The sequence below is a fragment of the Monodon monoceros genome, unplaced genomic scaffold, assembly GCF_005190385.1.
Source record: "Monodon monoceros isolate NGI ecotype Baffin Bay Population unplaced genomic scaffold, NGI_Narwhal_1 Super_Scaffold_11, whole genome shotgun sequence".
Lineage (NCBI taxonomy): Eukaryota > Metazoa > Chordata > Mammalia > Artiodactyla > Monodontidae > Monodon > Monodon monoceros.
The window spans coordinates 30,483,987-30,496,991 of NW_021703767.1; the positions used below are offsets into that span (position 1 = coordinate 30,483,987).

The 13,005-nt window shown below is 34.7% G+C and overlaps 1 protein-coding gene across 1 annotated transcript in view; it reads left to right on the plus strand.

Moving 5' to 3' along the window:
• Positions 1-13,005, plus strand: part of ROBO2 (roundabout guidance receptor 2) — a 574,540-nt gene that overhangs the window by 57,647 nt on the left and 503,888 nt on the right. Inside the window, exon 2 of the mRNA XM_029214217.1 lies at positions 1,627-1,953. Coding sequence (XP_029070050.1) covers positions 1,627-1,953 — 327 coding nt within the window. The remainder of the gene's footprint in view (positions 1-1,626; positions 1,954-13,005) is intronic.

The window sequence follows — 13,005 nt, forward strand, 5'->3', positions numbered from 1 at the left end:
AAATTAAATTCCCTTTATTAAATTCAAATAGAAATTTTAAATTAATATTGAAAGTTAACTGGAATAACATTGATGAGTAAATATTACTTCTGTTTATTGAACAGAAATGTGCCAATATTGGGTGATTGGTTGGAAAATTGTAAGAGCTTTTAAAAGCTCGTATGTAGATTATCATTATGTCTCCAGACAGAGTTCTCTCAGCCGTCTCCTTTAGAATTATTTGCACAGCTGGTAGGACCTTTCCACAAATAATGGCTTCTGACACTTCATAAATTAAAATATTCAAAACAGTACATTATGCAAAATTTTCATCTTAAAATACCAAACAGGTCCTTCTCTTCCTATTTCTTCTAACTTTTAATGGCCCCATTTTCATTGTAGCTACAGGAAAGTTATTGGTACCTGTCACTCTTCCTTACTGTATGGAATACCAAATTCTGTCAAGTGTTTATTTTACTGTATAACTTATATCTTCCTTCTTTTTTCTACCTTAAGTGTTTCAAGGTCAGGTTCTTTTTATTGTTCTCTGGGATATAGAAGTAACTCTCACCTGTCTTTTTTGCCTCCATCGCTATCTACCTTTTACTGTACAGACCAAAAGAACCTTTCTAATACACAGATGGTCATATCACTGCTCCCTCAAAATCAGTTAGCCATATGGAATAAAAGTCACACTCCTTAGCGTGGTATTTTAAGCCCTTTTGTCTCCGGCTATAAGACTGCTTTTTACCCTCACCTGCCATGTTAACTTCCTCCCTGATTATGAAATGTTTTATACATATATTGTCATTCCTCTGTCCTTTTGCTCATGCTATTTCTTCATTCTGAATGTCTTTCTCCTTCTGTTGACATATTATTTTCATTCTTTACAACTCAATTTAAATGCTACCTTTTTTGGGGAAGCCTCTCACTGTGCTCTAGTTAGAGATGACATTACTTTTCCCGATCTTTTCCTGTAATACATTTCTTGGACCTCCGTGCAACACTTATTTCAACATAGTGATTTAACCTGAGTTCCTCAGTCAGACATACCTGGATTCAAATCCTGCCTCTGCTGCTTACTTCTTCCACAGTCCTGGACAATATATGTCATTAAACTTCTTCCTCATCTGTTAAATTGAGTTACTATTTGTACATAATGTGCAGGTCTTTTTTTGTGTTGACTCTGATAGCACAATGCCAGCATGATAAACGTTTTCTATGTGTGTATTTTAGGCACTTGGCTTTCTCCCCTAGTACACTTGTAAGCACTTGGCTTTCTCCCCTAGTACGTAGTAAGCACTTTGAAGACAGGAAATTAACCTTACTCATCTTAGTACCCATTGCAACTTACTGGTTCCAAAAGAAAATTTCATGCTTATTTTTATTTGTCCTGACTCATGGAACATGTTAAAACTAACTCATTAGAATTAACATATTAATTTACTGCTATATTGTCTTGTTCCAAAAGGGACTTGGAATGACTTACGAGATGCATAAAGAACAAAAGACTGAAATATAAACAAAATAGTAGTAAGTGCAGTTTGAATGATTGAATAGTTTAATTTTACCAGTGTGAACCTAAGTGAAACAAAAGCTATAGATAAGGAATGTTAAAGCTTGTCTTCATTCTGTCACATTTTGTAGGATCTCGTCTTCGCCAGGAAGACTTTCCCCCGCGGATTGTGGAGCACCCTTCCGATGTCATTGTCTCTAAGGGAGAGCCCACCACATTGAACTGCAAGGCCGAGGGCCGGCCAACGCCCACCATTGAGTGGTACAAGGATGGCGAGCGGGTGGAGACTGACAAGGATGATCCCCGGTCCCACAGGATGCTTCTGCCCAGCGGTTCCTTATTCTTCTTGCGCATTGTGCATGGGCGCAGAAGTAAACCTGATGAAGGAAGCTACGTGTGTGTTGCAAGGAACTATCTTGGTGAAGCAGTGAGTCGAAATGCATCTCTGGAAGTGGCATGTAAGTAAACGTAATGAATCTCATAAATGGCATGCGCTTTTACTTTGATTTTTTTTTAATAATCTTTGATTTGTTCTCATAGATGCTTAATACCTATAGAATACAACAATCAATACTCTCTGCATAATTTTACTTTGCCTTCTCCAAAGAAGGCTTGTCAAAATAATGTATAGCCAAGGTGTTGCAGTAAATTTATTTATACTGAAGCAATGTGGGTATTATGATATTATATTAAAGCAAGGCGGCGATGATGCTGGTCGTATTTAAAATTTGAATTATTAATGAGAGATATAATAAAATATTAAGGTTGGCGATGTTAAAATAAAAAGTTTATGTGTAACATGGGATCAAATATAAGGTATAAATTCATTATTGTACCTATTCCTGTTACCTATTTATATAGAACTAGTATATTATATATACATATATATATTTTTTAAATCTAACTTTTATTGGGCAACTTTAAAAAGAATATACTCTTTAGGTTATATTAACTCTTTTACTTCCAGGCTAAATTCAGGGATCATTACCCTAGGCATGCAGGGGAAGATATACCAACAACAGCAACTATATTTTTTTATCAAAAAATTCATCAGAGAAGAGAACTGATTTCTGTTTAGGGACAAAATGTGCATACAGAGGAAGGTCTTACTCAGTTTTGGTAATCAGCAGTACGTAAGGATTTGTCCTGCCCTTGCCACTTAAAAATATATTTATTTATTAATCAGGTAGCCCAAATAGCACTAGTAAATCAAGGCATCAAGGCTTTGCATCTGTTTGATCATTGAGTCCATAACTTTGTTTTTCTGGATGGTTTTCCAGAACAAATTTCAAAATATGTTAGATTTGTTTTCTGGTTTATAAGTGAGGATTTGGTGTCATAATTATTTTGGTATTCTCTATTTTGAAGGAATACTTTATCAAGAATTATTTGTGAATAAGATGGCAATAACTGAGCTTAAAAAAAGTTTGTGCTCTTCAACTTTCTGCTTGTACCAGTAGGTGTTCATAGGTAAGAGAATTGAAATATTTCAGGATGCATGAGTCTTTTTTTTATAGCTGGGATGAGAGGGCCGGATAATAGTTCATGGTCTCATGTCTGCAATTAACTTTGATACTTATACTCACATGCTATATGGTATCACACTAAATTATAAAACTTGTGTATATGTGTATTGAAATTCTCACAGTGTATCATTACCTTTATACATGAAAACATCTTTTAGTAAACAAAATCATACAATTTCTTATTCAGCTATCACAATGAAAGCTTTTGCTTTTACGCATCCAGTCTTTTGATTTATGCTTTTGTACCAAGAAATCTGGAACCCAGTCCATGCTTGAAATGTGTAAGCCCAATAGGAAAAGACTACAGGAATCCTAAAACCCAAATTTTTAAATCAATGAGCTTTGAGAAATTTATTATGTGAAGTACTTTGAGATATAAGCATTAGAACTTTTGCTAGTAATGCCATTTTGCGCCAGTTGCTAGGTAATTTCATTTTTATAACTTACTTCAAAAAGCAGTTAGATTAAATGCAGTTTAGTGAGATTTGAAATATATACACAGAACCTCAAGAATGCAAATATTGCTGTCTATTTTTATTTTGAAATATCTTATTTCTGGAACATTTCAAACATACTGAAATATTTCAATGTCAATTCTATTGATTGTTTTCCCCACCAGATCCCTTTACAGTAAATATGACATGCATTATTCTTTCTTTTTATAGATAAAATGAAACCCATGATGGTTAGGTGACCAAGACTAAGGCAATAAATTAATGGGGAATTCAAGATCAGACCATGATTGTTCTAATTTTTAGTTTGAGAGAATTGTACCATATTTCGAAAAACGCTCAAATGAAACCAGGCTCATCTTATATAAATAAAAATAAAGAACTTTTAATTAAAAGTTTTTCTTTTATCCACTCAGCAGCAAATAACTTTTTTTATTTTTTAAATTGAGGTATAGTTGTTGTATAATATTATATCCGTTTCAAGTACACAACCTAGTGATTCACAATTTTTAAAGGTTAAGTTCCATTTATAGTTATTATAAAATATTGGCTAAATTCCCTGTGTTGTACTATATATATCTTTGTAGCTTATTTATTTTAAGCAAATAACTATTTTTAATCCTTCACTAACTTTCTTCTCAATATTAAAGTTTATCTAAATTGGCCAGTCATTTTATTGTTAGACAGCTATAAACTTATCTTTATTCTGATCCTTAGCATTGTTAAAATTGCTCCCAACACACATGTATCTTGTACTTTTATTTAACATAAAGGATTTCTCTCTTTCTTAATTGCATCATTAATAATTAATCAAACTGTTTTAGAGGGAAAATTTTAAACCACGATTTTTTTTCAATGTACTATGACAGTTACATTTTTCTTTATTTTTAAATCAGTGAGCTTTGAGAAATGCTAAAAAATACTTCTGACCTAGAGAGGAACACAAGAAGAGTTCTAAATTGGATTTAGCTAGTGAATAAAATTCTTTCTTCTAATGCCCTGTCAACAGTTCATGCCATTTGAGGCAATAAAAGATCAAATAATATCCATTTATATGTTGTTCATCCCTTTCGCATTAGCTCATCAGTCTTCTCCATTTCCTTATGTGTTTCATAAAATGTGTTAATATGGAAATTTAGGTCAAAGCATTGTGATTTGTCAATCCTATTGGTAACCAAGGTGTATTTTTATAAAATGATAGGAACCGCTGTGGGTCATATAAATGTCTGGCCTTCATATTTTAGGACACTCAACATAATTGCTCAATTATGGCATATCCATTTCTTCATTTGTTAAAGGAAAGAATGGAAACCTAAAAACACTATGTATTTGGAGAGCTGCAGGTAGCTTGATATGAGGTTGGTGGGCAGCGTAAGTTAGAAAGATAGGTATGTGCTGAATCATAAAATCTAGACTTTTTGTTATGTAAAAGGAGACTCTTTCCTTTCAATTTTGAAAGAAAATTGAAGATAGGGTTAAAGGGATGATGACTGAAGTTGAGCGGAGTTAAGAAGCTGTCAAATCATTCAGAAAAGAGTATATGTTAGATTTTAAACTGAACAAAGCAGTGAGGATTAAAAGAAGGAAATAGTTTGAACTGTATTTAGAAATTATAAATTATATCACTTTATGGTTGGTTTGGGGAATAGAGGGTGGTTCCCAGATGTTTTTGGTGGAGTGACTGTGTACATTATGATACCTACCATCCAAAGGGATGGCAGATACAGGAGAAATAACTCTAGTGAGAACAGGAAAGTGAAGTCAGCTTGGTTGTATTGTTTGACATGCCAATGAAATATCAAGGTAAAAATATGCCATATTCCATTAAGAAAAGAGCTTCTAGAATTGAGAAGTCTTTCCCAGATGGAGGTTGAAGCCAGGGGAGTAGATAGACATAGATGTGATTGTCCAGGCAAGCTGTGTGTAGGGCTGTGATCACTCCCATTGTTTGGAAAGAATATTTAATGTTGGGCAAAGGAAAGTCTAGTTCAGGAGGCTCAGAGGAGGTACTGGAGTGATAGAACATGGGACGTGGAGTGACAAGAAAAATAAGGAAATAATTTTAAGAAAGAAAAAGTGGTTGGCAATGCAAATGCCACGTGGTGGTCTAAATAAAAAGTATCTGTGGTCTCTAGGGGTGGAAAGAAAGCACAGCAGCTGAAGAATGAGTTGGTAGTGGAGTTGGAGTGGCAAGCGCTGCCTGTTCTTTCAAGAACTCAGGGGCGGTCAAAATCGGTTGCGAATTGATTTAGGTGTATATAGGAATATCTAGGTGGTATGGATAAGTAGCAAACAACCTTGTTATAACTTTTATTGTGAAATAATTATTGATACAAAATCTGGAATTTTTGACTCTGCTTCGTCTTGATTTTCATTTTTAATTTCAACAATCTTGCTTTCTGCTGTCATATGATATGAGCAGTTTTATTGATAACCGTCTGTCTTGACGGATTGTATAGAAGTTAGCCTGTTTTTATCATACCCTATTCATTCTCTTTTTGTTTTATTAAACACAGAGTTCACTTTTATGTAACGGAACAACATAATTGAGGAAAAAACTATTCAGGGCCAATCCTTGCAGTGGAGATTTGAATCACTTACCACATATTTGCTTTTTTCCCCTCTTGGTTTGGAAAAAAAAAGCAATCCAGAATGTACTTTTTAGATCACTTTAACTCAAGGAAGGTATTTAGGCAAAAAAGTGATTTTTACATATTTAGAAAACAGAATTGCAGGTTCTACAAGTAAGGCACTTGGCACTGAAGAATTTAATACATAGTTTTCCAATGGGACCACCAAGAGAGCTGAGACGTAGCTGGTGCAGATAGGGTTTCAGTTTGGACTCCAGGGCTCCCTGTGTTTGGAGCAGAAGGAGCACAGGGGTCCTCACGCAGATTGTGGCTGCCTGTGATGCAGCCTGAGTCAGTGGCAGTGCCTAGAGATGGCAGCTGTAGCCCCAGGTGGTAAATATATGACAGCAGCTTGATCTATCGACCAGGGTAAGAGGGGGTTGTGGCCTAAATGAAAATTCATGAAAAATTGATGAAGTCCCCAGATTATTTTTTCCGTTTCCTTTTCTCTGTACTACGCCAGTGCAGAGAGGGGAGATTAAATGAAGTGATGAACGCTTTAGTGGCAAGGAGGTTGTGGTTCAAAGGTCAAGGGTCACTTAGAAACCGGTCTTTTCTTTCCCCTTTCCTTACTTATAAATCAAAACTAAAACACAAGAACTTTTCAGATTACCTATGATTTAGCTTTGCTTTGATAAAAATAAAATAAAATGGCTAAATGTTTGAAAGTTGGCTTTTGAGGCAACTACAAAAGAGAATAGATGTGGTTCATAATTCAGTTGGGGAACTAGAAATAGATTGAATTCCATGACTGCAGGGTGATTTCTTTTCTTTTCTTCTTCCTTTTTTTCTTTTTTGTTTCCACGTATGAAGACCCATGCCTCAAGAAAGTCATTTAGAGAAGGAAAAGGTGTTGCATTATTTATGTCACAGATTGCTAGAACAGCAAAGCTATGGAACACTCTACAGACATAATGATCCTGCTTTAAATCCAAAACTAAATTGATGTTTTATCTGTACAAGGGAGAGAGGTTATAGAAGTAGACTGACTTTAGTAACAGAGGTCACAGGTGGCATTAAAAATGAACACAAGGTGAATTGTTTCATTGATATTTCCAAGTTAATAAATATGTAATTTTTTTCTTTTTCTTTTTTTACTTTCGGCTGTAAATGAATGTTATCCAGGCAAAATACCTTTATGCTCCAAAAACACAGAGATAAATTAAATTGCAGAAAAGCCTGAGCCATGGAGAACTTTTTTAAAAAAATCACTTTATTGAGATATGGTTCACATATAATTTACCCAGTTAAAGTGTATAATTTAATGTTTTTTAGTGTATTCACAGGGTTGTGCAACCAACACCACAATCTAATTTGAACATTTTTGTCACTTATAAAGAAAACTGTATACCCATTAGCAGCCAATTCCCCTTCTCCTGGAACCCTTCTGCTACATCCCTAAGCAAACACTAATCTAACTATCTTGTCTCTATATATTTGCCTATTCTAGACATGTCATGTAAATAGAATCATACAATACATGGTCTTTTTTGACTAGCTTCTTTTCCTGAGTATAATGTTTTCAGGGGTAATCTTTGTTGTAGCATGTATCAGTATTTCATTTCTTTACACTGCTGAATAATATTCTATTGTGTGGATATACCACATTTTATCCATTCACTTATATGTTGATGGAAATTTGGGTTGTTTCCATTTTTTGTCTTTTACGAATAATGCTGCTATGAATATTCTTGTACAAGTTTTTGTGTGACATATGGTTTCATTTGGTATTCTCTTGGGTACATATCTAAGAGTAGAGTTGCTTAGTTATATGGTAACTCAACTTTTTAAGGGACTTATAGGTAACTTTTAAGTGTAGATAAAAATATTTATTAGTGTTATTGAATTAACTGTATCCAGCTCCCCTCTTAGTACAAGGCACAGCTAGAAACATTGCCAGTATTTGATAAATATTATTGACTGACTGGCATGTTATACTTCCTTGTGTTATATGTCCATATTTTAAGATAAGATTTAATTAATTAAAAATATAAAATAATTAACACTGTAAAGCCACTGAGTGGTCATGAAGTTTCTATTTTTTTCTTTGACCTAGTTATTTAATTCAAGTAGGTATGAATTGATGAAATAAATTCTGAAATCACTTCCCCTTATAAAACTTCTTACCAAACCATGTTGACTTTGGCCCCAGTTTAAGTTGGATAGTCTTGCTATTTGAACCTTACTTCACTTTCTGCCACATTTTTATTTGTCCTGAAAGAGGACAGTATTCTGGCTTCTCAGGAGATGACATTATCTTTTCTGAGAATAATAGGTTCTGACATAACCTTTCCTGTTCCCAGATTATTTTTCCTTTCAAAGGTCTTAATGTTTGTTTGTTTGTTTGTTTTTCTTTCATTTACTAGGAAGGTTTAGAATAAGAAATTAATGGTGATTATAATAGAAGTTGATTAAGTAATTCCAGGAATAGGGAAACAAAGGACTGCTATCACGACTCAACTTTCCTAAAACAGACAAATGTATCTATTTAAATGCATAAGAGGCAACTAGTCAATTGGAACTGATATTCATAGATTTTGACTAAGAAGAATATAAGAGCTACTGGCTTTTTCATGATTCCTCTGTTCGTATTTCTACAAATTTCAAGAGAGAATGCAGAGAATTTTTGGGGAGGGTATACAGACAACCACTCATACCTTAATGTACTTGGGCCATGTTATGCACTAACTTGTATCCCCCCCAAATTCATATATTGAAGCTCTAATCCCTAGTACCTCAGAATCTGACTGTGTTGGTAGATTGGGTCTTTAAAGGAGTAAATTAAAATACAGTTGTTAGGGTGGGTCCTAATCTATTCTAACTGGTGGCCTTATAAGAAGAGGGCATTTGGACACATAGACACCAGAGAGGCACATGCACAGAGGAAAGACCATATGGGGACACAGTGAGAACGTGGCCATCTGCAAGCAAGGGGAGAAACCTCAGAAGAAATTAAAACTGCCAACACCTTAATCATGGACTTTTAGCTTCCAGAACTGTGAGAAAATAAATTTCTGCTATTTAAGCCACACAGACTATGGTATTTTGTGATGGCAGCCCTAGCAAACTAATACAGGCTAATTTGTCTTACAGCAAGAGTAACCACTGGTAAGAGACCATAAAAAAAAAAAACAACAACATAGTGATTTGAATCAAATATTGTTTGTGCTCTGTGGATTTGTACTGCCCTGCATCTACAATGTTGGCCCGAGGCTGTTTTGAAAGAAATCTGTAAACTCAGTTGAAAGTATTATAAACTGTGAATGTATGGGCATAGAGGAATCAATCTAAAACATCTTTAACTAGAAAGAAAAGACAATAGCAAATGTTTTGGTATTTTTTTGGTATTAGAAAACAGTGTTAGAAGGTACATGAGTGTGCACACGCACACATCTGTGTTACTTGGGCTGTTTTGTCTGTGTACCTTTTAATTGTGTAATACTCCATCAGATTCTTTCATATACAGGTCTCTCCTTTAATCTTCACAAATGAAGGTGTGAAATTACTATGCATGGAGTACATGTTTGAGCTTATGAACTATTTAAATATGTGTAATGCTGTATTTTGATATCAGGTTTCTGTTAACTGTATTAACTGTATTCAACCCCTCTCCCTTTACAAGTCTCAAGTTGCCGTTCACTAAAATTAGCCTGAATTAACTCTGATTCCAAGGAAAGCACATAAATAAGAGAAAGAGGAATCTTGATGTTCTCTTCTTTTCCAAAGACTGTTTCCCAAAACAGTTTAATCCTGAACTCTGCCAACATGTAAATCCTATCCATGGAGTGATAGCCCAACATATTCATAGTGATACTAAGGTGAATTAAGACAAAACTTGTTGAGTTCAGCTCTTGTTTTCAATCTCAGAATTTTTTTTTAGATAAAAGTAAGAAAAGACTATTTATGGTTTGGAGGGTTTCCCACCTATAAACCTTCAATTTATTCGATTTCAGCTGGTTTGTAAATATAAATTGATTCTACTGAAAATGTATATAGGTTGACACTGTAGTTAGGAAATGTAATTTTGTGCAGCAACGTGTATGCTTTTCTCTCAAGATATGTGTTTCATCAGAAAGACAGGTCTCCAATTTTCCTTCGTTAGGTTGAATTTGTTTCTGATAATTATAATACACATTGTTTAATTCTGAAGCAGCTCCCACAAGGTTTCTATAATTACATAAAGGGGGTTGCACTTTTTTCATGCATGAGTCAGTATATGTGTTAAGCTCTTTAGAGGAGTACAGAAGTACAAACGGCAGGTGAAATTTTGTTCAACTCTGGAAATTTCTTCTTCTGTAGAAGTCTGTAACAGCATGTGACTTACTGCTAAAGGATGAGAGGTTCAATTGAGGAATCAACATATTCTTTACACTCTAAATCATTGGAATTGGTTTTCCTCTTAGGAGATTCTCAAATGCAAACAACATTTTCAACCACCTCTTTCTTAATTAGGAGATATTCATACATTTTTGTCAATAGGGTATACGTTTTACAAGGAGTAATCTAGGAAAACAATATTGGGCCCCTGTTTAGGATTTCTGTAAACTCTCTGAAGTTCCCTAGCACTACCCTTCTGGGGCTGCTCAGACATCAGTAGTGTCTCTGACCCTTGGAGAGAAGTCAGGCAAGGATTGTAAGAGAGGCAGGTGCTTTGAGGATGTGACAGACAGATATATAGGCCCAGAATCTGGTGAATTCCAATAAGTTTTTGTATGTTTATTTTGTCTTGCTTTTTTGTTTTTGCAGAAATTCTACCACCCCAAATAGCCCATGGTCACTTACTCACTGGTTAGCCTAAGCCTGTTAAAAAGTTGATCCTCACAAAGCCTGCAAGCAAGGGTGTCAGCCTGGGTTACAGGCAGCAAGAAAAGTCCGATTGGCCTACGCCGTTGGCCCTTTATGTAGCATCAGAAGTAAGGCCTAGAAACTGAGTGTAAAGTAACATCTAAGAAGAAAAGGGCTCTTTTTATCACATATACCTTTTTCTGATAATCAGGCCATTTTCCAGTTATACAAGTACTTATTATTTATAAAGACAATCATTAAGTTTTTTATGTGGTTATCTAACATCTAAGTCTGTACAAAGACTTTGGCACAAACTTTACAGTTTTTATATATAAACTGTAAAATTATGGAAAGGTAACATGACTATTTTACTTTCATAATGTCGTATTCAATATAGACTGTTATGTATACATATATATATCAACGTGCTTCACTCTCCTCCTACTTGCTTTTTCTGCTTATTCACATTGAAAGAGGATGTTCAGCGTTTTTCCTTAAATCTATTCAAAGGTCTTTACTGGCTTTCTTAGGCATTAGGAGTAAAAAGCAGCTTAAGAGATCCATGCCTTCAGTGGTGCTTGTGTTATAAGTGAGAAGCCTGGGAAACCTCATCAAGTAACAGCTCACCTTCCACTGTGGTGTGGGGTAAAGGCCCTCAGACAGGACATGCCACAGGCATTAGAAGAAGTGACATCAAATGCTTCTGGATGAATATGAATGGAAAGTGGCCTTAGAAAACTGGAGAGAAGTGTAAAAGCAAAGACCCGAGGCTGTGTGTGATTAGCCAGTGTGGGGAGTAATTACTGTATTGTTGAATTGGAGAACGTATGTAGGAGAGTGGAGGGAGATAATTTAAATAGGGAAGTAGAGATTGGTCATAATTAAACGAACTAAGGAGCTTGCACGTTATCCTAGAAGACCTGAGGGAGCCTTCAATGTTTTTTTGATTTGGGAATGTTACTTGTAAGGTATGAAAGGGGATATGTTAAAGGCAGTATAAAGTGGATTAGAACATGGAAGAGTGTGAAGGTAGGAGATCTATTACAAATTAAGGTATGGTAAGAAGAAGGTTGAATTACTTTGATGAATTAAATTGATACCTGAAAGATGGGAGATGGCATTTCAAAGGAGAATTGATACACATTTAAGAAATGAGTTTGTGGTCCAAGGGATGATATAAATTTAGTTTGCTACATTCTTGGACAGTACTTTCTAATTGCTAGGTACTCAGCTAGGTGCTGAGGATACTGATTTTTAAAACAAGAGTTGTTTAATAAGTATAGAGTCTCAGTTTTGCAAGATGAAAAAGTCCTGGACATCTCTTGCACAGCAATGTGAATATACTTAACACTACTGAACTGTATGCTTAAAAATGATTGAGATGGTATATTTTATGTTACCTGTGGTTTGTTTACCTCAGAAACAAAAAACAAAAAACAGAACAAGAGATGACTCATTCCATCAAAGAGTGTTCAACAAGATGGTATAAAATGTAAGTCCTAGAGTAAGGAACACCTGAACATGTGGGAATTCAGAGGAAGAAAATACTGATTTTGCCAAGAGAAATATGGACCAGGTTAAATGATTTCTGTAAGTGGAAAGTCAGTAAAAATAATCACTAAATGCCAGGATTTTTCCTAAGTGTTTTATATTTACAATTTATTTTGAGTATAATTCTCAAAACAACTTATTATTTTCTCTCTATTATATCTCAGGCCAAATCTTTGTTAACTTAGCAGTTTTTGCACAGTAAGAAGAGTCAGGATATGAACCCAGACAGCCTTTGCCTAGAGTTTGCTTTCTTAACTACCATGCTAAGTGGTCTCATTGATTCATTTAAACAAACAAAATCATTTGACACTTAGAAGAAATCATTAGCATTTGTTTTAGGTATTCTATCCAGAAATGGTTATCCAGTTGTATACATACAATGAGAATGCTGGACTACATGAAGTCTAAAGCTTCATTTTGGTGCTAAAATTCTGTGATTCATGGGGTACTAAAGGAAACAAACAACAGAAAGAGTAAGCTTTTCTTTTTTTAAATTTAGTTATATATTGACATTTAAGAGCTCATTAGTTTATTCAAGTAATTTGATTTTCTCTGTACAGTTCCTA